Source organism: Barbus barbus, assembly GCF_936440315.1.
Source record: "Barbus barbus genome assembly, chromosome: 37".
NCBI classification, from domain to species: Eukaryota; Metazoa; Chordata; class Actinopteri; order Cypriniformes; family Cyprinidae; genus Barbus; species Barbus barbus.
The window spans coordinates 21,724,752-21,751,432 of record NC_136715.1 but is presented as its reverse complement, the minus strand read 5'-3'; the positions used below and the strand labels follow the sequence as shown (position 1 = coordinate 21,751,432).

The 26,681-nt window shown below is 39.2% G+C and overlaps 1 protein-coding gene across 13 annotated transcripts; it reads right to left on the bottom strand.

Annotated features, from left to right (window-relative positions):
* Nucleotides 1-7,745: 7,745 nt before the first annotated feature.
* Nucleotides 7,746-25,940, bottom strand: hipk1b (homeodomain interacting protein kinase 1b). Of its 13 annotated transcripts, none has more exons than XM_079396218.1 (17): nt 25,614-25,932; nt 21,672-22,360; nt 20,175-20,548; nt 19,027-19,150; nt 17,385-17,504; nt 17,198-17,284; nt 16,925-17,109; nt 15,284-15,434; nt 14,989-15,190; nt 14,155-14,273; nt 13,744-13,878; nt 11,918-12,078; nt 11,661-11,813; nt 11,314-11,457; nt 10,130-10,341; nt 9,898-10,025; nt 7,746-9,217 (listed from the first exon to the last, which is right to left on the bottom strand). In XM_079396218.1, the coding sequence occupies exons 2-17, from the start codon at nt 22,356-22,358 to the stop codon at nt 8,822-8,824; spliced, it is 3,378 nt and encodes a 1,125-aa protein (XP_079252344.1). In that variant the 5' UTR covers nt 22,359-22,360; nt 25,614-25,932; the 3' UTR covers nt 7,746-8,821. The 13 variants fall into 13 exon arrangements, with proteins under 13 accessions (XP_079252344.1, XP_079252347.1, XP_079252348.1 ...); XM_079396221.1 differs by having other exon boundaries at nt 15,004-15,190; XM_079396222.1 differs by having other exon boundaries at nt 11,918-12,075; nt 15,004-15,190.
* Between the last annotated feature and the right edge of the window lie 741 nt (nt 25,941-26,681).

The following is a 26,681-nucleotide window of genomic DNA, read 5'->3' as shown; positions in this document are numbered from 1 at the left end:
CTATTCCCCGAACTAGAAAATACAGAAAACGTCCAAAACAAATTAAGAGTAACAATTTAATTCAACAAATAAAAAAATGTTTACAATACAGAGAAACAATTGATAAAGCTTGGCTTACTGAATATCAGGTCCCTTTCTACAAAAGCACTTTTTGTAAATGATTTGATCAATGATCATAACCTAGATTTGCTCTGTTTGACAGAAACATGGCTAAAATCAGATGAATACATTACTTTAAATGAGTCTACCCCCAAGATTACTGCTATAAAAATGAGCCACGTCCAAAAGGTAAAGGGGGAGGTGTTGCTACAATTTATAGCAATATTCTCAGTATTTCTCAGAGCGCAGGCTCTCGTTTGAAGTTATGGTGCTGCGTATAACATTACCTAGAGAAACACGTGTTAGTGATAAATCCCCTGTGATGTTTGTACTGGCTACTGTATACAGGCCACCAGGGCACCATACAGACTTTATTAAAGAATTTGCTGATTTCTATCTGAGTTAGTACTGGCTGCAGATAAAGTCTTAATTGTTGGCGATATTAATATTCATGCCGATAATGAAAAAGATGCATTAGGATCAGCATTCATAGACATTCTGAACTCTATTGGGGTTAGACAACACGTTTCATGACCTACTCATTGTCGAAATCATACTCTAGATTTAATACTGTCACATGGAATTGATGTTAGTGGGGTTGAAATTCTGAATTTATCTCAATTCCTCAGCATATCAGTGCAGAAAAACTTGATGTAACAGAAACCATGGACTCTCTCTTTTCTAGCACTTTAGATACAGTTGCTCCTTTACGCTTAAGGAAGATCAGAGAAAACAGTCTGACTCCGTGGTATAATGAGCACACTCGCACCGTAAAGAGAGCAGCCTGGAAAATGGAGCGCAGCTGGAGGAAAACAAAACTAGAGGTATTTCGTATAGCTTGGCGGGAAAGTACCCTATCCTACAGAAAGGCATTAAAAACTGCTAGATCTGATTACTTTTCGTCTCTTCTAGACGAAAACAAACATAACCCCCGGTATTTATTCAATACAGTGACTAAATTAACGAAAAATGGCTTGGTAGCCCTTTTCCTGAAGACGTCTGAGCGTGGTGACTCTTGATGCACTGACTTCAGTTCACTCCTTGTGAAGCTCTCACAAGTGTTTGAATCAGCTTTGCTTGACAGTATTCTCAAGCTTGCAGTCATCCCTGTTGCTTGTGCATATTTTACTACACAATTTCTTCCTTCGAGTCAACTTTGCATTTAATATGCTTTGATACAGCACTCCTTGACAGCCACCCCTTTCAGTAATGACCCTCTGTGACTTACCCTTTGTGGAGGGCGTCAATGTTCGTCTTATGGATCATTGCCAAGTCAGCAGTCTTCTCCATTATTGTGGTTTCAAAGAACAAGAGATACCCGGAATTTATACTGTAGGGATGGCCATTAATTGAAACTCAAATGTAAATATTCTAATATTTTGAGATACTTATTTTGACTTTATGAGCTGTAAGCTCTAATCATAAAAATGAAAACAAAAAAACTTTTGAAATGTTTTACTTTACATGTAATGAATCTAAAATATATGAAAGTTTCACTTTTTGAAATGTTACAAATAATGAAATTTTTCACTATATTCTAATTTTCTGAGATGCATCTGTAGATCATGTGTGTGTGTGTATATATATGTATGTGTATGTAAATATATATATATACAGTGGTGTGAAAAAGTGTTGGCGCCCTTCCTGTTTTTTTTTTTTTTTTTGCAAGTTTGTCACATGTTAATGTTTCAGATCATCAAACAAATTTAAATATCAAAGATAACACAAGTAAACACAACATGCAGTTTTTAAATTAAGGGAAAACAAAATCCAATGGACAATGTCCGGCCATCTGTTCGTGACCTCAAGCTGAAGCAAACTTGGGTTCTGCAGCAGGACAATGATCCAAAACACACCAGCAAATCCACCTCTGAATGGCTGAAGAAAAACAAAATGAAGACTTTGGAGTGGCCTAGTCAAAGTCCTGACCTGAATCCTACTGAGATGCTGTGGCATGACCTTAAAAAGGCGGTTCCTGCTCGAAAGCCCTCCAATGTGGCTGAATTACAACAATTCTGCCAAGATGAGTGGCCAAAATTCCTCCACAGCGCTGTAACAGACTCATTGCACGTTATCACAAACGCTTGATTGCAGTTGTTGCTGCTAAGGGTGGCCCAACCAGTTATTAGGTTTAGGGGGCAAGCACTTTTTCACACAGGGCCATGTGGGTTTGGATTTGTTTTCCCTTTATAATAAAAACCTTCATTCAAAAACTGAATTTTGTGCTTACTTGTGTTATCTTTGATATTTAAATGTGTTTGATGATCTGAAACATTAACATGTGACAAACATGCAAAAAAAAAAAAAAAAAAAAAAAAAAAAAAAAAATCAGGAAGGGGGCCAACACTTTTTCACACCACTGTGTGTGTATATCTATATATGCATGTGTATATATAAGATACACAATTACAATGAAATGTTAAAAAAATAAAAACATGGAAATGTTTACAATATAATAAAGCTAAATATAATAAAATACAAAGCTTTGTTTATCAGATTACAAATAGATTTCTGATTTCAAAATTAGAAATACTTGCATTTATGTATACTAAACTTTGCGAGTAACAGATTAATCAAATATTACTTATGGAATGTCGTAAATGAAAAAAACAAATATAATATTTTCAAAACATATTTGAAAGCTGCGCATAATGTGATCTTTAACGAACGAGCAGAAATCTAACCAAAAACTGACTGAACTTCAAAACGGTTGGGAAAAAAAATGATTGAAGACCACAAAATGTACAACACATGTCAATATCGCAGTTAAATCTGTTTACAAGGAAATAGTTACTGGGGTAATATTTGTAAATTTCTTTTACTTTGCTATTGTTTTGTTTAAATATCTATGAGGCAATTTCCAAATTCTGTGCCACATCAAACCATCAACACAGCTGTTCCAGAAAGATATATTCACTACGCAGGGGTACGTTTTTCGCAAGTACAATGACAGAACTCTTCATAATACGATGTGAACCATAGTTATACGGTCATACCTCCGCCGTTTGAACCACACATTCAAACTATGTGCATGTGGTGGAGTAATAACTACTAATTGATTCAAGATCGCAATTAAATCTCAGATTATTCTAGCTAATGGATTCAGCACGAGTTTCTATCTGGGTAAATGGGCAAGCAAAAAGAGTGACTTTGAAAAGGGACAGATAGTGATAGCTAAACTACGGAAGTTCTAAGCGGCCATGCATTATAATTTTTCTGTCTTGTTTTGTTGTTATCACGACTTAATTTTCTCGTGATCTCTACATAACGAAAGTTGTTTTGTCGTTATCATGACTTAATTTTCTCGTGATCTCGACATAACGAAAGTTGTTTTGTCGTTATCATGACTTAATTTTCTCGTGATCTCGACATAACGAAAGTTTTGTCGTCGTGATCTCGACATAACGAAAGTTGTTTTGTCGTTATCTCGACATAACGAAAGTTGTTTTGTCGTGATCTCGACATAACGAAAGTTGTTTTGTCGTTATCGCGACATAACGAAAGTTGTTTTGTCGTTATCTCGACATAACGAAAGTTGTTTTGTCGTTATCTCGACATGACATAAGTTGTTTTGTCGTTATCTCGACATAACGAAAGTTGCTTTGACGTTATCACGACTTAATTATCTCGTGATCTCGACATAACGAAAGTTGTTTTGTCGTGATCTCGACATAACGAAAGTTGTTTTGTCGTTATCATGACTTAATTTTCTCGTGATCTCGACATAACGAAAGTTGTTTTGTCGTGATCTCGACATAACGAAAGTTGTTTTGTCGTTATCTCGACATAACGAAAGTTGTTTTGTCGTTATCTCGACATAACGAAAGTTGTTTTGACGTTATCACGACTTAATTTTCTCGTTATCTCGACATAACGAAAGTTGTTTTGTCGTTATCTCGACATAACGAAAGTTGTTTTGTCGTTATCTCGACATAACGAAAGTTGCTTTGACGTTGTCACGACTTAATTATCTCGTGATCTCGACATAACGAAAGTTGTTTTGTCGTGATCTCGACATAACGAAAGTTGTTTTGTCGTTATCTCGACATAACGAAAGTTGTTTTGTCGTTATCATGACTTAATTTTCTCGTGATCTCGACATAACGAAAGTTGTTTTGTCGTGATCTCGACATAACGAAAGTTGTTTTGTCGTTATCTCGACATAACGAAAGTTGTTTTGTCGTTATCTCGACATAACGAAAGTTGTTTTGACGTTATCACGACTTAATTTTCTCGTTATCTCGACATAACGAAAGTTGTTTTGTCGTTATCTCGACATAACGAAAGTTGTTTTGTCGTTATCTCGACATAACGAAAGTTGTTTTGTCGTTATCTCGACATAACGAAAGTTGTTTTGTCGTGATCTCTACATAACGAAAGTTGTTTTGTCGTTATCTCGACATAACGAAAGTTGTTTTGTCGTTATCATGACTTAATTTTCTCGTGATCTCGACATAACGAAAGTTGTTTTGTCGTGATCTCGACATAACGAAAGTTGTTTTGTCGTTATCTCGACATAACGAAAGTTGTTTTGTCGTTATCTCGACATAACGAAAGTTGTTTTGACGTTATCACGACTTAATTTTCTCGTTATCTCGACATAACGAAAGTTGTTTTGTCGTTATCTCGACATAACGAAAGTTGTTTTGTCGTTATCTCGACATAACGAAAGTTGTTTTGTCGTTATCTCGACATAACGAAAGTTGTTTTGTCGTTATCACGACTTAATTTTCTCGTGATCTCGACATAACGAAAGTTTTGTCGTCGTGATCTCGACATAACGAAAGTTGTTTTGTCGTTATCTCGACATAACGAAAGTTGTTTTGTCGTGATCTCGACATAACGAAAGTTGTTTTGTCGTTATCGCGACATAACGAAAGTTGTTTTGTCGTTATCTCGACATAACGAAAGTTGTTTTGTCGTTATCTCGACATGACATAAGTTGTTTTGTCGTTATCTCGACATAACGAAAGTTGCTTTGACGTTATCACGACTTAATTATCTCGTGATCTCGACATAACGAAAGTTGTTTTGTCGTGATCTCGACATAACGAAAGTTGTTTTGTCGTTATCATGACTTAATTTTCTCGTGATCTCGACATAACGAAAGTTGTTTTGTCGTGATCTCGACATAACGAAAGTTGTTTTGTCGTTATCTCGACATAACGAAAGTTGTTTTGTCGTTATCTCGACATAACGAAAGTTGTTTTGACGTTATCACGACTTAATTTTCTCGTTATCTCGACATAACGAAAGTTGTTTTGTCGTTATCTCGACATAACGAAAGTTGTTTTGTCGTTATCTCGACATAACGAAAGTTGCTTTGACGTTGTCACGACTTAATTATCTCGTGATCTCGACATAACGAAAGTTGTTTTGTCGTGATCTCGACATAACGAAAGTTGTTTTGTCGTTATCTCGACATAACGAAAGTTGTTTTGTCGTTATCATGACTTAATTTTCTCGTGATCTCGACATAACGAAAGTTGTTTTGTCGTGATCTCGACATAACGAAAGTTGTTTTGTCGTTATCTCGACATAACGAAAGTTGTTTTGTCGTTATCTCGACATAACGAAAGTTGTTTTGACGTTATCACGACTTAATTTTCTCGTTATCTCGACATAACGAAAGTTGTTTTGTCGTTATCTCGACATAACGAAAGTTGTTTTGTCGTTATCTCGACATAACGAAAGTTGTTTTGTCGTTATCTCGACATAACGAAAGTTGTTTTGTCGTGATCTCTACATAACGAAAGTTGTTTTGTCGTTATCTCGACATAACGAAAGTTGTTTTGTCGTTATCATGACTTAATTTTCTCGTGATCTCGACATAACGAAAGTTGTTTTGTCGTGATCTCGACATAACGAAAGTTGTTTTGTCGTTATCTCGACATAACGAAAGTTGTTTTGTCGTTATCTCGACATAACGAAAGTTGTTTTGACGTTATCACGACTTAATTTTCTCGTTATCTCGACATAACGAAAGTTGTTTTGTCGTTATCTCGACATAACGAAAGTTGTTTTGTCGTTATCTCGACATAACGAAAGTTGTTTTGTCGTTATCTCGACATAACGAAAGTTGTTTTGTCGTTATCACGACTTAATTTTCTCGTGATCTCGACATAACGAAAGTTGTTTTGTCGTTATCTCGACATAACGAAAGTTGTTTTGTCGTTATCACGACTTAATTTTCTCGTGATCTCGACATAACGAAAGTTGTTTTGTCGTTATCTCGACATAACGAAAGTTGTTTTGTCGTTATCTCGACATAACGAAAGTTGTTTTGACGTTATCACGACTTAATTTTCTCGTTATCTCGACATAACGAAAGTTGTTTTGTCGTTATCTCGACATAACGAAAGTTGTTTTGTCGTTATCTCGACATAACGAAAGTTGTTTTGTCGTTATCTCGACATAACGAAAGTTGTTTTGTCGTGATCTCGACATAACGAAAGTTGTTTTGTCGTTATCTCGACATAACGAAAGTTGTTTTGTCGTTATCATGACTTAATTTTCTCGTGATCTCGACATAACGAAAGTTGTTTTGTCGTGATCTCGACATAACGAAAGTTGTTTTGTCGTTATCTCGACATAACGAAAGTTGTTTTGTCGTTATCTCGACATAACGAAAGTTGTTTTGACGTTATCACGACTTAATTTTCTCGTTATCTCGACATAACGAAAGTTGTTTTGTCGTTATCTCGACATAACGAAAGTTGTTTTGTCGTTATCTCGACATAACGAAAGTTGTTTTGTCGTTATCTCGACATAACGAAAGTTGTTTTGTCGTTATCTCGACATAACGAAAGTTGTTTTGTCGTTATCACGACTTAATTTTCTCGTGATCTCGACATAACGAAAGTTGTTTTGTCGTTATCTCGACATAACGAAAGTTGTTTTGTCGTTATCACGACTTAATTTTCTCGTGATCTCGACATAACGAAAGTTGTTTTGTCGTTATCTCGACATAACGAAAATTGTTTTGTCGTTATCACGACATAACGAAAGTTGTTTTGTCGTTATCTCGACATAACGAAAGTTGTTTTGTCGTTATCTCGACATAACGAAAGTTGTTTTGTCGTTATCACGACTTAATTTTCTCGTGATCTCGACATAACGAAAGTTGTTTTGTCGTTATCTCGACATAACGAAAGTTGTTTTGTCGTTATCACGACTTAATTTTCTCGTGATCTCGACATAACGAAAGTTGTTTTGTCGTTATCTCGACATAACGAAAGTTGTTGATCTCAACGTAAAAACCGTTTTCTCACGATGTAATTGTAGCTATCGTGAGAAAATCAGGGTCGCTATATTGTCTTCGATGATAAAGTTGCAGACCCGACAGCCTCCTTCTCAAGTGTCGAACACTCATGTGTAAGTCGTCAATCACAGACAGACAAGAGCTATTTCAGTTTGAGTCCCTGATCAAAGTAAAAGCGAATACGATCATCCATGATGCTGCTTCTATAGCATTTTCTCATGCCGAATACACAGAGAAAATTAAGTCGTGATAACGACAAAACAACTTTCGTTATGCCGAGATCACGAGAAAACAAGGCAGAAAAATTATAATAATGCATGGCCGCTTAGAACTTCCGTACTAAACAGCTGGGTTGTAAAAGAAATAAAACAGCAAGACACATTTTTGAATTGATGTTTTGTTTATTTGATGGAATTACAATGGGAAAAATTTATTTTTTTTCCATCGTTGCTTGACATTACAAAATGTGTACAGTACTTTCTTGGATGATGCTAAATGTTCTCTGAACTCAAAAACACTGCCAAACATGTTGGAGAGAATGTCAAGGCACGTCATGTTATTGAGACCAGAACAAGAAGGACTGTAGAGGTCAGTCACAGTGTCATTTTGAGCAGAATTTCAAAGATCGCGTTAACTGTCCGTCACTGAGACCGCATGCAGTGGTCAAGGGTCAGAGACATATTTGGTGTACTCTAGTTTGAAAAGCAGACTACTCAGAAATGCTGCAAATTAACCACACTTAATGTCAGAAAACCAATCATCGGTGTGTAATTACGGTATTCAAAGTAGCGTCACATTTTCTTCGGCTTTGACATCCCAGCTCTTCTGTTAAATAACCCCCTGTTGTCCAGGGAGAGTATTGACATGATTAAACAATTTGAGCTAAAAAATAACATTTAAAAGAAAAAAGTTGATGGGAAGTTAATGTTACTCCTCATATTCACTGATATTCCTCACAACATACACTCTACGATTCTACCAGGACTAACATATAGCGCTAACTTAAATAACAATACGACCAGGGCACACAACACATTTTTTTTTTCCTTTCCACATCTTGACCTTCCAGTCAGCTTCACAATCAAACATAACTTAAAAACAAAAGAGATCCTACGCCAACAAAAACACGGCACTGAATCTAAAAACAAAATGGAGTATAAAACAAGTCAACGATTAGTGTAAGGATTTTAGTCTAACAGACGATACACGGCGTCACGATCCCCGTTCCTTTATGTCAGCATTATTCCGCTATTGCTTACGAATTAAAAACACGTCAGCGTTCCTTGAGCTAAGAAAATAAACTCGCTTAACCAGACACTGAATTTCTCAGTAAACAGATGCAAAATGACTTAGATTTCTAAATATTAACAATTCTAAAACATAAATAGGACAGATAAAACCAGGTGCAGCAGTTGACGGCAGGTTTGTCGGTCGTAAAATCTAAAGATCAGTCTGTGCGTCTCATATGTAGGGGTACTGAGGGACCCTCCGCGGGCTCAGCTGATAGCCGCTGTAGGCCCCGCCTCCTCTAGTGGTGCTGGTGCTGATGTAAGGATGGGCGGGGTAATGTTGCTGGTAGTGGGCGGAGAGTCCGTGGACCACGCCTCCAATTGAGTCCTTTGGGATAAGACTGGCTGCATAGTGACTCGTGGGCGGGGCGTGCATGGAGGGGGAGGAGCCTTGTACGAGCAGGTGCTCTATGTGGGACGCGGGGGTGGGGTAGGGGTACAGGCTGGGGGTGCTGGTGAACGACGGGGCCTCCTGGAGACAGTAATGAGACGAGGCCGGCGGGTACGTGTGCTGTCGACGTAGGGAGGACGAGCCACCAGATGGTTCTTGGGACGAGGAGACAGTGGTCTGGAAAAAAGGAAAACAGGAAACTGAGCCACACGTTCTTTACGATACGTAGAGCACTATGATTTCAGCGATGCGGACGATCCGGGCGGAATATAGTCATAAAAACGGAATTTACAGTACAATGTGGAACGTCACGGAATGTCAAATTTTAAACGAGTTAATCAAAAGTAGGTCATTACACTTAAATCATATTGCGATATGGACTAGTATTTGTAAATAAAAAGCTGTAAAAAGACTGTTCAAAGAGAAATTAAATTAATGTTTTATGCCTTCATTTGATAACCAGAAAAATTTAAATACACAATTTCTGAGGAAAAAAAACATTTCATAAGGCTATTTTAAGAATAAATTAAGTTGTTTTTATGCATTCAAATGATAAGACATGCTAAAACAGAATTTGGTAACAATGGTGAGAAAAAACAAAACATTTTATAGGGCCCCAAGCATGTAGTTTTTGTTAAGCTTTTAATAAGTTGATGTGAAATTGTTTAAGTTTCATGGGTTTAATTAGTTAGCTTTTTGATGAATTTAAACATTAAAAAGGGGTCTAGAAAAATTAAACCTGGAGAAAAACAAAACAAGGAATCCAGAAAAATTTATGGAAAAAACGGAATTTGGAAAAAAGATAAAACGGATTTCATAGGGCCCTAGTTAAGCTGAGCACTGACAGAAGCGGTCACCAGACTGAGGTTGAGTGGTTGAGATCTGCTGGGCTCCTGTCGGTAGTCAGTGACGCTCTCTCCCGAGCTGCTCGGCTGCCTTGCGACAGCGGCTCTCTTAGGCTTCATGTAGTAATTCTGTGGAAGACCTGAAGCAAACACGACGAATGCAGTTTTTAATGAAGCATTCCTTTTATAAAGAACCGTTGACCAAGCTATGGTGAATGAAAATGGGACAGCTGCTAATACTCACCTATAGCCAATGGGATTTTGGCTGATATAGAGCTTTCCACAGGCTGTGCTTTCACATATGGAGCCACCACTGCCAGAGATTTGGAGAGTCGTGAGGACTGGACCCCCGCGTGACTGTTCTGGGGCTTGGGAGTAAGAGGACTAGCGGTGGAGGAGTCCGAATCATGAACGGTTAGACAGCTGATCACATTAGTCCTGTGGCTGGGGCCACAGCTGAACAACAACACACAAAAACAAGTTATTTAGGGAATTTCACATGGATGAAACAATTTAAAGATTCGTTTCCCTGAAATTATATGGAGCTACTTCACATTGTGAAGAGAGAAATCAGACATTAGTCCCTTTCACACATACAGACTTTACTGGTAAATTACTGTCAAGAGATCATGTGTTGACAGGACCTTTTCAAAAATACTGGTAAATTTGTTCCAGCAATTTACCGATATGAGAAGTTGTAACATTACCAGTAAATTGCTGGAATGATGCTGTGTGTGAACGCAGAATGAAGATTACCGGTATGAGCATGTACGAGTTTCAGAGCGTCAACTCTGGGCCAATCCAGAGCCTTTGAAATTAATTTCAACGGCTCTAGGCCAATCATAACATTCTGATGCAGAAGACACATTTACACATTTCTGAAAGTAGTCCCCAGCTATATAATAACCAGTTACCTAGCTGCGTAATATCATTGCGCCTGCTGCACCCACGGTACGGCAACAAATTTCCTTGATTATTACGCTGGAACGAGAGTATAGTTCCTAGCCATATCGGCCTAGAAAATCGCAACTTTTCATTTTCCGTCAGTCTTAGTACACGATGTAACTACAATAGGAATAATATCGAAACTAATGGTCTAATCAGATGCTAAGCTACTCTAAAAGTGCTGCCGCCAGACCCGGAGATCGGCTGAATGGTTTCGAAAACGGTAAAACTCAACTGTTTAACTCTTGGGGAGCTGGAAAATGAGCCTATTTCAAAACAAAGTGGAGTGTTCCTTTAATGAACAGCATATATATGAAATGTAAATCATTTGTAACATTATGAATTGTCTTGTCGATCAATTTATGGCATCCATACTGAGTAAAAGTATTATTTTAATTAATTTTTAAAATCTTGCTTACACCTCAAACTTTTAGTTATGTATGTGAAAACATTGCAATCACACGAGGTAGTGACCTCACTCACCTAGCAGGGAGGAACTTCCTCTCGTCCTCATCTTCACTGTCACTGTGTATGGTGATAACGCTGACAGCAGGACTCGGGGTGTCAGAGATAATGATGGGTTGAGTGAGAATAGCGCTGTACGACTGAGAGCTCACCAGAGCACTGCTGTGAATACAGAAACAGAAGATTTTTCACCCTCAAAATCCATTTGAACACAATCTATGTCCTTGCATTAGTTTGTCAAATCATGTTATTTATTGCAAGCACACATCCAAGCCAAAAATAACAGCTAAAAAAAAAAAAAAATTTCAAACTATAATAAACACACCATTGAAATATTTGAATGCCAAAATGAAATGCCCCAATACCTGCTGCTAGTGGCACAACAGATCCTGCTCCTCTTGTTCTGTGACCGTGTGACCGTAGACGTTCCTCGACTGAGAGAATTAGTGGGATTGAGGCCGCCAAGGATGTGTGGGTTCTGCTGGACGACGCTATTGTGCTGACCGCTTTGAGACGCCCTGCAGACAGCAAGCAACCAATCGGTATTGAGCACATTTAAACATCTATCGTACTGACATTGTGTGCAGATAATGAAAGTTTACGATTCTTCCTAAACATTTACTTCCAGCTTGACGTCTGCTGTGTGGATTTCTCAGACAGCAGGGTCTCCAGAGGCGATTCGGTCACTACGGGCTGGTGGCTGGAGTTGTGGATGGCCATGCCAGGCACCTGCTGCCATGCAGAGGGTATGAGGATCTGCTGGGTTCCCGCTGGCCAGGCCTGCTGGAGGACAACAAAATATCTGCCTTAGTGACACTGGCACTTGGGAAAATGTTTAAGTCACTGAATGTCAAATCAAATTTGAAAAAAGTTTCACTGGCAAATGAATAATGGGTAGAAACAGCTATGACCAAATCTGCACCACACAATGAGTGACACATCTATGGCCATTTAAATCTGAATTTAAACATGTCATGCCAGAATGATGAAGAACACCAACTAACATGCCAATGTGACATCACTGCAAACAATTAAAGTGAACAAGAAAAACAAATAATCATCGATGCACAAAATCTGCAACTCTCTCCCGGAGCATAAGACAGCTTTAGATGTAGCACAGCCTTTTTGTATGATTTTAAAAGCCAAGACAAGCACAGCATGCATACATTACACACAAAACTTAAAACTTAAAGATGGGGGGCAGGAAAGAGTAGTCCGGCAACCTGTTGGGAAGAATCATGGCTTTTAAATAGTCAGAAAACACTGAGCATTTCCATAGAGCAAAACTGGCCAAAAGATCTGCCATGCCAGTATGGGCAGCACTAGAGTACCTGCGGACAGACATGGCTATGAGAGGGAGAGGAACATGGCTGTGAGTGTTTTTGAGCTGTAGACAAGGTCAGTCTCCTCCCCTGAGAGAAGAAGGAAGGCCAAACAGACGGTGGGGCTGGGAGGAGGAGGAGGGATATTAAAAAAATAAATAATTCACACAACAAGAAGCTGCAAGCAAAGCACAGTAGAGTCAGCACATGCCTCCCATGCCTGTAGCAGACCTGCACTGAGAAAGAACGATGAGGGAGGGACTGAGAGGAAAAAGAAAGGGAGAACAGGCAGGAAGACTGGAAATACAGACAGAGATCGGGAAAATGAGGGTTCATCAAACAGAGAGAGAGAGAGATCAGAAGAAAAGAGTGTCTTTAAAAAAAAAAGATCACTAAATCTAGAGTATCCAGAATTTTAAAAAGTGGTGATTGGAAAAAAGATTGTGTCATTGAAAAAAAAAAAAATGAGAATGAGAATCCAGAATTATCAAAGTTTCATTGAATGAAACAAACAAACACACAAACTATTAGCAAAAATTAACAAGACATCAACTAGAATCCAGAATTATCAAAGTCAGATCAGAGAAAAAAAGATGGTGATTGGAAAACAGATCAAAGTGTCACTGAATAGAACAATGAAACAAAAATAAAAAATTAGGAAAACTCAACAAGAGATCAACTAGAATCCAGAACTCTCAAATAAAGATCAGGGGGAAAAGATCAAAGAATCTTGAATGAAAAAATATCAACAAAAGATCAGAAAGAAATTAAAGAGGATCCAAAATTATCAAAGAGAGGTGGGAAAAAAAAGATCAAATAGAGAAAAAAAGTGAGCAATAAAAATCAAGAGATCAGAGGATCCAGAATTTTCAAAGAGTGACCAGAAAAAACTAAACATAAAAGAGGGATAAAAAAAAAATAAAATAAAAAAAAAATAATAATTATACGTGATTAGAAAGAAATAAGATTGACCAGAAAGAAAAAAAGAGACTAGAATAAGAGTAGGATTAGAAACAAAGATGCATTTAAGCAAGATTTTGGAAAGAGCCAAAGAGGGGGAGAGGGTCAATGGGAGAATGAGAAATGATGATGTTAGTGGTAGAGCGCTGGGTGGGTCTCTCTTTACCAGCACTGTGGCTGTCTGCTCCAGCAGGGCAGGCCTTGCTGCCCCACAGCCCAGTGCCAGGGGCAGCGGGTACTGGGATGCCACTCCCGCTGTGTGGGGGTGTAGCGTGGCCACCATCAGAGGCGTACAGGAGCCCTATGGAGGAGGGGCACCATGGAGGGAAAGGGGCAAAAAGCATGGAAAGATTAGACATAAGGTCAGACTCAGGTCAGGGGTACAAGGCTGTGATTTCACGTGCCATTTACCGGCACTTGCCAGTAGCCGAACAGCTGTCCATGCAGACTTTAAGGACTGACGTTTCCTCTCCAACTCAACTTTAGGATTAATTTGCAGTTTGTCAGATTGCAGTGACGGAACGTCAGTGTTAGATATAATGCCACCTTTTCACAAACAATGTGCTTTAGGTCTTACCTGTGTCAGCATGCTGGGTTGAATCTGAAGAGGCTGCGTGGACTGGTTCTGCTGGACAACAGGAACACCGTTCTCCATCCGGACAGGATAGCTAGAGGATTTATTAGATGATGGAAGCCCTTCAAGAAAAAAACATTTCTCAGAGTGCTTTTCAAGGGTGGGGACGCCCCGCATACATGTATCAAATGAATAATCAATTGTAAAACATCTTGCACTAATAGCAACACAAACATGAATGCACCTTTCAGCTCCGCTGCCATTCCAGAGACCGAAAGAAAAGAAAGCAAGGTTTACATTTGCATGAGTAAATATAAATGTTATCACTCTGTGTGTTTCAGGAGACCGTATACACAAATTATCCATGATGCAATCCTTTATCATTATTATTATTTTGTTTAATTACACTAGACGTTTTAAGAAAAAAAGGACAATATCCAGAATTCCAGAACAGTTCAAACCTTATATAATAAATAAAACAATGGTGGTTGAGGAGAGACCCCCACATAATTGTAAAGTGCTTTGGGTGTACGGAAATACACAATAGAAGCGCTATATAAATGCATCATTCATTAATAAATAATTACAATAAATAAAAACTGGGATTAAAAATCCCTTTTTTCAAACTTTCAAAACTCTGTATGCACCCTATTTTAATATTTGGCACCATTTCAACAAATACAATCCCAGTTAAGCCCAAAATTAACTGCTTGCAACCCATTCTAATTGACGTTTCTGAGACTGGATATTTAACCCCAAAAAATAGTGAACCAGTGATTTAGTTACAACTGGATGGAGTCTGGTTTATCGAAGGGATATAAATCACCCACAATGCACCCAGCTCCGGCTCACCTTGGATAGTGGTGGGGGGGCAGACGATGAGGGTTTGCTGGAAAGGTTCAGTCTGAGCACACAGCTGAGTGGGGCGGGTCTGCAGGGGGATGCTGGGTTGGGCCAGGCCTGGGATGTTTATGGTTGCCTGCTGGTAAAGTGCCGGTTGGTAGTTGAGGAGAGGAACAGCTCCACCAGCAGACGGAACCTGAGAAAATGACCAACATGGATAAGTTTGCAGGAAATCCTTATGAAGGCACTTCCAGCATGCGTATTTTTAACCAGGTGGTTCCCCCCTCACCTGGCTGTGCTGGTTCAGCTGGCTGCTGAAGGTCACAGTCAGGTTTCCTGCAGTTCCAGGAACAGCATTAGCAGCAAACAGGGCTTTCCCACTGTCAAAGCTACTGTTCCTTCTCTTGCAGATGTCCATGTTCTGGAAGCATGACTTCACACTACAAAAATGATATGAGCATCAAATTTATAACATTTCTTCAAAATAACTTGTGCTGAAAGTCTAGGGCCTGGTTTCACAGACAGGGTTTAGACTAAGCCAGGATTATGCCATGGTTCAATTAGGACATTCAAGCAATTTTTATAAACATGCCTTAGAAAAAACATGACTGGTGTGCACCTTGAGACAAAAGAAAGGCACTGATATATTATAAAGAGATAGTTCACCCAAAAACGAAAATTCTGTCATTAATTACTCACCCTCATGTTGTTCCAAACCCGTAAGACCTTTGTTCATCTTCAGAATACAAATGAAGATATTTTTGATGGAATCTGTGAGCTCTCTGACCCTCAATAGACAGCAAGGATCCTTATACGATCAGTTTTACAAAGCTACAAGAATACTTGTGCGCGCAAAGAAAACAATAACAATTTATTCAACAATTCTTCTCCCCGAGTTACCATCTTCCGCCATTTTGGAGAGTACCCCAGAACGTAACCAACGTAATCAGCGTTGTTTACGTTCAACATGCACGCTGTGTCTACTGAACGTAAAAAATGCAATACCGGAAGACAGTAACTCAGGGGAGAAGAATTGTTCAATAAGTTATGTTGTTATTGTTTTCTTTGCGCACAAAAGTATTCTGCTAGCTTTGTAAAATTGTGGTTGAACCCCTGATGTCACATGGATTATTTTACCAATGTCCTTACTAAGTTTCTGTTCATTTTTCGGTGAACTAACCCTTTAAGATCAGTCAGTGCAAGTTTTTCATTTGAAACAGCTCAGACTTACATTTTAGTCTGGGACTAGGCTTAAAGGTGGAGTTATGCATTTTTTCAGTCGGGGCCGAGTACCAAAACAAATTTGTAGCTAATCAGCATTAAGGGGCGTGTCTACTTATGATGCAGAGGAGAGAGCGTTCATCAGTGCACATGACGGACATTAGCCGAGCGACGACACAGATAAAGATGGCGGATAAAAAAAATCAAAACAAGAGAGGAAATGTCTGCGGAACAAAAGGTGGATTACACCGTGTCTACACCGGATGCGGCAGAGCTCCCGCTGAAAATTTTTTGAAATTTGGGTCAATATATCATAAATAGACCGCGGCAGCAGTTTACTGTTGGGGATTTGTCGTGTCGCAGCATCCAATGTAGACAGCATCACCGATTATAATGAGTTCTACAGTATTTTGTCGCGCTCGCGTCTGGTGTAGACACGGAGTAGACCAGCGCTGGAGAGAACTCAAGGAGCGGGAAGGCCTGCGATCGCTTTGTTTCTTCTCGATAGGCGAGTAACATTGGTTTTGCTTTGTTTCACAGAACGAATCGTTGCTGTACGTAAGTGTAGGGTGGAGCTATCAAAATAGGGGCGAGATCCTTTTGGGGTAGGGGCGTGTTCAAATGTCAACATTGGCTACCAGAAAATCGCTTACCCCACCTTTACGCTTTGTTTGTGAAACCGGGGGTAGATGTTTTAAAAATGACGTACTGAGAGCTGTGTGGGAAGTTCAGCAGGTGGCTCATGGTCACAAACGAATGTGCCAGGGTCTTTGTGGGCGTAATTCTTTTATCAGCGTCCAGCCTCAACATCCTCTTCAACAGGTCAATCAACTCCCGACGGTCCGCCTTCTCCACCAACATGTCAGTTCCTTCCAAATGAGTAGGCAGATTGACCTGGAAACCAATCGATGCAGTCAGAAAAAGCTAGACTGATCTATTAAACTAATGACATGTTCCATCCTATACATGTATTTCTAATTACCTGCATCATGTCATCCAAACAATTGAAGATGTATTTTCTCGCTTCTTTTGACTTGACGCCCATTTCTGACTCATGTTCAGATGGGGTCTAGAAAAAGACACAAGTGTCAGTCTGGTACAATATTGAGCAATAAGAAACTATTCAGTCAGTGTTTTTAACCCAAAAAACTAAAAATATGGGTACTGACTTTTAACCTCCACAGTGGGTAGCTGGAGTCTGGTCCTCTGTTGAAGAAGCGGCTTGTTTTTGTGCCAGCACTCAAGAGATACTCAGGAGGCAATCCCTGTGTCTGAGAAATGTACCGAATCTGGAGGGGGAAAATAAGAAAGGTCAAAGTTAGTGCAAAGACTAGGAGGAGTTTGGGTACATTTCTGTGATCATAAAGGATTTATGTTGCATAGGGTTAAATCATTCAGTCTTGCCTAGTGTGACATGTTCACTGATGGCCAATTAATGGTCTCGGTGATGATTTGACTCACTATTTTGGACTGATGCCTTGTGTCCAACGTGCAACCAACTGTCAATGCTGAATCATGGCTAGATGTCTTGGCTACAATTTATCACACAGTCTGGCATGAAAGACTGCACGTTTCACAATCTGCCTGGTCTAGCTCCTTAAGGTCACGTTGTACAATCTGTCAAGGTATTATCTGAACCCTCATGTTGTGTTTCCAGTTATTTTGACCCAAGGATTTTCCTTTTCTGCAAACTCTAGCTAATGCTATCACATTGGACTAAAACCTACTGAGTTTGCTAAAACAGGATATAACAACCGATTCAATCTTTTTCCAGTTAACAGGTTTTGCATTTCTTTTTGGAAATTAGCCTACTGATTTCAGGCCTCACTGATCTGAGCTTATGCACCTCAATTTTTAAAATTATTCACAGATAATGCTTTTTTTCTCCCTCTCAAACACTCATGTGCATTAGCGCAGATCAATGAAGCCTATGGCCAATCAAAACGAAACAAAACCTCTGCTAATTCAAAGAAAACAAGTTGACAAAATGATTGCTTGAAAATCTCAAATCCAAATCTTGTTGTAGCCGTTTGTGATGATTTGCATGTTTATTATTATTTGTATTGTGTGTATATTTATGGTTATACATTATTGCTTTTAGTATTGTCCACCTGTCGGGTTTTATCGTATGCATCACCATATGGGGCGGGGAATAGGAAGTTGGGAGATTGAGCTTGGATATCAGGCATGGTGGTAACTCACATTTTTTTGACCACTTAGTTATTTTGGCTTAAATTTTTCAAACTGAATTTAGAAATTTTTTGGAAACAACTTTTGTATTTAATAAACAAAATTAAATATGGTAAGGAAGTTTGGAGTGGAATGTGTGCAAAATAACCACTGTTCCCCGAATCCACGGCTTAACTCAAGAGACCGACACATCTTGGACAGATGAACAGCACAAGGGTTAAAGGATATAAAAAAAATGTACAGTGCATAGCATTAATCACATTTCAGACAAAGCAATTTTTGATCATGTTGTGGTGAATGCAGTAGACTGGCATACTTTGCTGTGACAATATTGCCACACTGCTGCGACCCGGCCACATGAATACAGTGCATTTTACACAGAAAGGTGCCGTATTTATGCATCATACACTACCAGCATGAAGTGCCAGAGACACAAATACTAAAGGCCAAAGTATACTTTGGTTTTTATGTGTATATGAGGGTTTGTGTACAGTGCATGACGCAAATTTAAAAGGCAACAAGTATAGAAAACATACAGTTGTAGAGCTTCTTTATATAAAAATTGAGATAGAGCTGAGAAGCTAATATTTTATTCTCATAGTAACAGTAACAACGTGAGACCTGGTCATATTCTGAAGCTCCTGGATATAACGGCCAGCCCAGAAAGAGCTCTGCAATCACACAACCCAATGACCACATGTCAATGGCTTCACAGAACGGCAGACCAAGGATGATCTCAGGGGCTCTGAGGATAGAAAGCAGAAAAAACACTTTCGTGAACCACTTCAATAACAAAATCTATGCATTTAGGCTCTATGTTTCTTTTGTAATCATGTTTAGGATTCGACTGGGTGATTATTACAACATAATCGCATAACTTGGGGCAGCACGATTAATCGAATGCGACTGTCATGCGCATCTTGTCAGTAAAGCCGGCTCTGATATCACTAGTAAATCTCCATCACGTCAGATGGAGCAGCATTTACTACAAAGAGCCATAGTTCACTTACAAGCTACGCCAAAAAAAAAAAAAAAAAATTGCAGACGATATAATTGTGCGATTATGAAATCGAATAAATCGTTCGCGATAATAACAGCTGTTTGCGTAGCTTCTCAGTGAGCGACGACTCGGTGTAGTAAATGCTACTAAATATGTGAAAATACCACATTAATTGCATGATTTTTACTCCAAACTCATTTCATAACGTCAGTGTTTGAAATAAATCCTTCTGTGAGATGATGTGGCTTCTTACACAGAATAAGGCACACAATATTTCATAGCATTCTAAGCAATGCGATTAGCATTGCATTATTATATACTTTATAATAATAAGAACTCAGATAAATCATACTGTCATAGTCCTGTTTATTAGTCATGTTGAAAGGGGTCATATGTTGCTAAAAAGAACATTGTGAAATGCAATGCGTTTATGCGGTTTAAGGTTCAAAAAATACATTATTTTCCACATACTGTACATTATTGTTGCTCCTCTATGCGCCGCCATTCTGAAACGCGTCAATTTTTACAAAGCTCAACGTTCTGAGAAGCGAGGCGTGCTGTGATTGGCCAGCTATCCAGTGCGTTGCGATCTCCGGCCTTCGGATGGAGATTTACTACTGATCACGGAACCATGCTTCACTGACAAGATGCGCATGACAATCAAAGCTTATGCCTAATCGCGATTGCGTTGCAGCCCTAGAATAACTGTGGGATGTAATCTCCACTGATGGGATGTGTGATCATTAAACATGTACAGATTACCGCTCACCTGTAGTAGCGAGACTGGAGGTAAGTTGAGCAGACGGCTTTGGAGACGTGACTGGCTGACCCAAAGTCAATGACCTTCACCCTGTAGGGCTGTCGGATGGGGTCCACCAGCATGATGTTCTCAGGCTTCAGATCAGCGTGGATGAGACCCAGGCTCTTAAGCTTCATCAGGGCTGTGGCCACCTGCTGCAGGATGGGGCGGATGTGCCTCAGGGGCAGTGGGCTGAACTTACTGTGCTTCAGGAAATCATAAAGGTTCTGCTCGAGCATTTCAAACACCAAACATGTGTGGCCCTTGTGCTGGAAACACTCGTAGGAGCGGACAAAGTTGAACTCGTCAGCATTCTCCGCACTCAGCCGGTTCAATATGCTCACCTAGACGAGATGTTAGGGGTCAATGACAAATAAAGGAAATGGGAAAACACGTCAAAGTTGTTCTCACACGTCAAGCAAGTACAGTTGCACTTCTGTTTATGTTCGTGGAGCAATGTTTATATGTGAATAAAAGCCTAGATTAAAACTATTTAATGGTTCATTACAAAACAATCGTTTCACTTTAGAAGGTTTGGACTAAACCGCTCATTTCATATGGATTTATTTTTTGATCTCTTTATGAAGGTTTTGGGTGAATAGACATTCAAAGGAGGAACAGAAATCTCTCAGATTTCATTAAAAACATCTTCATTTGTTTTCCAAAGATGAACAAATTTCTTCTGGGTTAGTAATGACACAAGACTGAGCAAATGCCAACCATTTTTATTTAGGGATGAACTAACTCTTTAATTATATCTTTAAAGCAAGTTTTTTTCTTTAAGGCTTCCTTATTCATTATGATATCAGATGATCAGTTGTATCAAAATTATTTTTTCCCCTTTATGTCCCTTCCAAATAAATAAATAAAATCTCAAAATGAATTTAATTCACAAAAATGAGAACAGGCTCATTATAAAATAAGTATTCAAGTCACTACATGCAATTAAAACTGTAATATCTCTGAATAAATTAACAGATAGGACAAAAGGAGCATCGAGTAATTTACTTAACCCTATTAGATCGAGGGGGAACGCAGCAAACTCATTTAGTTTCATCTTAGGGCCAGATTTACTAACACCTTGCGCCAGCGCAAACCGTCTTTTGGCGATAAAATAATACTGTCAGGATTTACTAAAGATGCGCAATGAAGAATTAACGCTAAAAAGGCGTGGTTATTTTTAAGACTCAACTTTTTGAATATGGGTTTGTAGGAGTTTCCCTTTCAGATGCTAAATTTATGGAAGGAGAGTATTAAAATGAATCACGCAACACGATTCCCTAACGTTTGCGCTCATCAAATTACTGGTATTTGTGCCATTATTTAACTCCCAAAAAAGCAGGCAGTAATTTGCGCTGCTCTTGGTAGATTGTGCTGGTCATTATGGAAACGTGTGATTTACTAACGATGCGCACATTAAAGATTGGAAAACAATAACCCAAAAACTTAGATGCTATCATGACATACCTCGATCTGTCCCTGACGTGCATATGACGGATGGTTCTTCAGGATCTTGATGGCCATAATCTCATTAGTTCCTCTTTTCCAGCACTTCGCCACCTGCCCAAACGTGCCCCGGCCAAGAAACTCAAGAACTTCGTAGCTGTTGGAGACGGAGCAGAGGATCTCGTGCTGGACCAGCTGGTAGTCCCCTTCCCCGTTGGAGCTGCTGCTTTTGGTGGTGGGGGCCAAGTGGGGGATGGACTGGGTGGTGGTCCCTGCTCCTCCTGTCCGAGCGGAGAACGCAGGAGCCGAGAGCTCCTCCAGAATCTGAACGCTGCCACTGCCGCTTCCGCCTCCTCCTGAGCTCTCCACCTCCTCGTTCTTCCTCTTCACGCCGTACCTGTGCCCGCGGGAGGAGTGCGACTCCGAGTGGTGGGTGTTGTGGGAGGTTCTGCGGCTGGACCCCCGCGGGAGGCTCCCGGTGCTATCTGCCGCACGGACCACCACCTGGCCCCGGGACGAAGGGGGGAAGACCAGGCCGGAGGAGCCAAAAGAGAGGCCCGCTGCGGGGTTGAAGCGGTACTGGCCCACAGAACTGTACGCTTCATTGGAAGCATCCCAAGCACAGCTCTCCACTTTCATTTTTTTCACCCTGCAGAAGGCACTGGAAGACACAGATGGAGGGGAGAAAACCTGCAGCTGTGAAGCCATGCCTGCAGATATTGGGTAAATAAGTTCAGCATTCTTGAATACAGAAAGAACACAAAAGCACTTTTAAAAATGACCAGGGCTGCAAAACGATTAGCCTAATCGCTTCAAAATAATGTTTACATATGTGTGTGTACCGTGTATATTTATTATGTAAATACACACACATTTATATTTAAAGGAAAAGTGTTATTTATATATAAAATATAGATTATATGCAAGTGTTTACGTACAAATACATATTTTTTTTTTAAATATTTAAATAATTTTAACATTTTTAAATATTTGTGTATTTATATATACATAATAAATATACACAGTACACACACACATAGTATATAAACAAACTTTAATTCTGAATCGATTAATCGCGATTAATAGTTGTTTTTCTCCTGTTGATTGTTACTACAAATGTAACTGACCTATCGGTAAGCCCCTCCCCTCAAACGCAGATGAGCCAATGGCAGTCGAGTATCAGTTGCACGGGAAGCGGAACTCGGAACTCATCTTTAGGTTTCAGCACCATATAGAAACATTGGAAGATTTCATCGGTTTTATGGTGTTTATGCGACAAAAATGGAAAAACGATATGTCTGGGGTACTTGTAACACTGATTATTTATCACAGTACAATTTATCACATTTCCTAAACCCGAACAAAACAGAAAAAAAATGTGCTTCAGAAAGGTATGTCTGGCTAAAACTAAAGTTAGCGAGTCCATGCCAACGTACAAACATAAATAGCGGACTGTTCTCAGTAATGTTCTGTACAGTGTAGGTCAAAAACACAAATGAAGGCCTACATTTCAGTGCCTCTCCATATTAAAGGTGGGGTACGTATTTTTTCAAAAACGCTTTCGAAAACGAGTCGGGGCCGAGTACCAAAACAAACTTGTAGCCAATCAGCAGTAAGAGGCGTGTCTACTCATGATGCAGAGGATCGAGCTCAGTGCACATGACGGACATTAGCCGAGCGACGACAGGAAGACAGATGGCAGATAAAAAAACAAGAGGAAAACCTCTGCGGAACAAAAGGCTAAAGGCTGATTTATACTCGACGTGTCCGAAAGTTCGCTTGGGTGCATGCGGCAATTACTCCTCGTCGCCCCCTGTTGTTTCAAAGAATAGTACAATGGCGAACATGACAAGTATAAAAGCCTCATCCGTTTGGGAAGGTATGCGCGCAGTCAGCGGAAGAAAGCGCAGAAGCGGAGCCAGGTGAAAGTATAAATCACCGTGTCTACACCAGACGTGACAGTTGTTGTGTCGCACCGCGTTGAAAATCATTTGAAATTTGTGTCAATACCTCATAAACAGAACGCGGCAGCAGTTTACTGTTGGGGATTTGTCGTGTCGCACTGTGCCGCGTCCAGTGTAGACAACATCACTGTTTATAATGAGTTCTATAGTATTTTGTCGACGCGTCCGGTGTAGACATGGAGTTACAATAAGGCAAGAAGTAGGACCAGTGTAAATATCGGATCAGCTTTCCAGCACTGGAGAGAACTCAAGGAGTGGGAAGGCCTGCGATCAGACGCCGAGGTTGCTTTGTTTCGTCTCGATAGGCGAGCAACATTGGTTTTGCTTTCTTTCACAGAATTAATCGTTGCCTGGGTTGCGTACGTAGGCCTATGTGTGGGGCGGAGCTATGAAAATAGGGGCGAGACCCTTTTGGGGTAGAGACGCGTTTGTTTTGGTGATTTGAAATACCAACATTGGCTACCAGAAATCACTTACTCCACCTTTAAACTGGTTAAATGTAAATTTATTTGATTTAATCTTACACTGCGGTACATGAACAGTGTTGATCCGGGATGTTGTCATTGTGATCATAAAGACCGAAACATTATATTTCTCCTGTTTGCATTATGATCTGTATTTTTACATATTTATTTTGACATATTTTATATATCCCTCCATAGCATATTTAAGTCCCACTTAAATGACGGTCCTTCTGTATCCAAAATTGATCAAAAACATCTCGGCACAAGGTTTTCACACTGATAGAGGTCATAGTAAAGACATCAGCAACTAAATCTGCGATAGGTGCCACTACACACTTAAAATGAGGAAAAATCTCTCTCCTACTTAAATAGGGAAACAATATCATTAGAATTTGCACAAATTACTAATCTATAAAACAGAGCATGTGATGAAAACCGTTTTCATAAATCTATGACAGAAATAGTAGGAACACAGATGTGAAAAACTTGTTTTTTTTGGTTGTTTTTTTTACGTAAGGATTCAAGAGATAGTACCATGTTCTTTGTTTTTCTGAGGTTTAATATATATTGTGAATTTATATAAAGTATTGCTCTATATGGTCTCAGAACAGCAGTTAATGTTATAAATGTATCCATTTATCCATCTATAATCACTACACACAATATGAATAGTTTTATAATGGAAATGTTGTTGGTAAAACAACTAAAATCTTGAAATTATTTAAAATCTCTCTCTATATGATAAATCATTTTATATTGGAAATATTTCTAGACAGGTAAAAGCTTGTTTCGTCCCATATCGTAAGGGATTTCAACGACAGATCAGACAATAAAATTTATTTTCAGTTTTTAAAAACTGATCGTTTCTTAGTCGGCCAAGAATCTGGATCGAGGGTCTCTCTCTGTCTGAAAATGCCGAGACCCCCGATTTAACACACAAGCACATTCAGAAAGAGACTGCAAGCAGGACATCGTGTCTAAAACATTTAAACCAAATAATAAACATCAACCGAAATATCAAACATTACCTACTCAGTTGCTGATCGTAAACAGTCTAATCATCGAGTTTTAAAGCGATACCCACCCGCTGTATGTTTACAACACCAACCGACTCCACCCTTTTCGAGAAAACTACGCTAATGTCAGGAAGCCAAAAAAACGAAATTAACGGGAAAAACACGGCGTTTGTTCCTTCAAACATGAACATTAATATCGCAATCACTGAGCTGAGCGACATTGTTGCCGACGTTCTCGAATCTGCAGACGCCATAACTTTGCTACATTGTATCATCTGTCAGCTACTATGTAACGAATCGTTAGTCTTAGTGTTACAATACAACATATTAAATGCAACATTCAAAATACAAAACATTCTAATTCAGAATTAAAGGAGAAATCATTGGAAAAATGACCAGAGCTCAACAAATCCCTTACAAAAACCGACTCAAACGCATTTAATGTCTACATTAGTTTAATTAAAGACACTTCTGCGGATGTAACCTATATATTATGGATGCTTATTGCTATATTAATACCTGATCGTGTTGTTGATCCTTGTCTGGGGCAGAGGAGAGCTTTAAATCCCTCGGATCTGGATTGTTACTAGGCCTTCATTGTTAGTGAGCAGCTCCGGCCCTACAGTTAACTCGAAAATAAACAGCGATCGGTATAAAAATACAGCTCCATCAGTCACTGTGAGTGGCAAGCGGGCAAGCTGCTCTTAAAATCGTCGATTTCTGTCCTTGTACTAAAAAGCCCTGTTTAAAATCCAGGCAGAAAGGGGCTGTTGTGCTCCCCGGAACATCCAAAGCCTGATTATCAGCTGCTTCAGTCAGGCTTCCTGTCCACAGACTCAGCACTGCGCATGCGCACACGGCTTTACACGTTTTGTAACACGCACTGAGATTAGCAATTGTGCAACTGTTGATGATGGGAAATACCATGCTGCTGATCTACATGTTTCTGGTTACTATTAGAAACACATCACTGACGCACGGCTTCACTTCAAGCCAACTTAAATGGAAGTAAGTAGACAAGCATGGCATTTTTTATAAGGTATGGTTAACACGGGTATTTAATATTAATAGGCCAAACATTAGGGCAGCCACAACAGCACTTTTGTTTTATTTTTATTATTTTTCCTTTTTATTCGAAACATTCCCATTAACTATATCATGAAATATCTTGATTCTCACCTTCATAGATTATGTTAGCTGATATAGTGGTCAATGGTCAAAGTAACCTAACAATATGCATAAAAACCTGTCTGTTTACTAAATTAACAGATATGCATCTTTTTTGGCATTGTGTTCATACAAGAAAACTTTGGCAAGACATTTGCCAGTTCATTGTAAATTTCATACACAATGACTTTGAGCTTTTCTTTAAGGATGTTTTGTTTGGAATTTTCACTTTTGAGAAGCAATATGGAAATATTTACTTTCTCTGCAATTTAATTTTTTTGCTTGCAAATTTTTTTATCCACAAATGCAAGGTTATGAAAGTTACCTTGCTAACTTGTTAACTTTTCTTACTTTCAAGAAGATATTAATGGATGGTATTTTTAATGCACAGATACATATTAAAAAAATTAATTAATAATA

What these genes read in the sequence shown, in the direction of transcription:
- hipk1b (XM_079396212.1), bottom strand. Translation starts at nt 22,358, where the DNA reads ATGGCTTCACAGCTGCAGGTTTTCTCCCCTCCATCTGTGTCTTCCAGT. An exon ending in ACCCACTGTGGAGGTTAAAA is followed by an intron (nt 17,285 to 17,384) that starts GTCAGTACCCAT and finishes GTCTTTTTCTAG; the next exon opens with ACCCCATCTGAACATGAGTC. An exon ending in TGTTGTGCCACTAGCAGCAG is followed by an intron (nt 11,458 to 11,660) that starts GTATTGGGGCAT and finishes CTGTATTCACAG; the next exon opens with CAGTGCTCTGGTGAGCTCTC.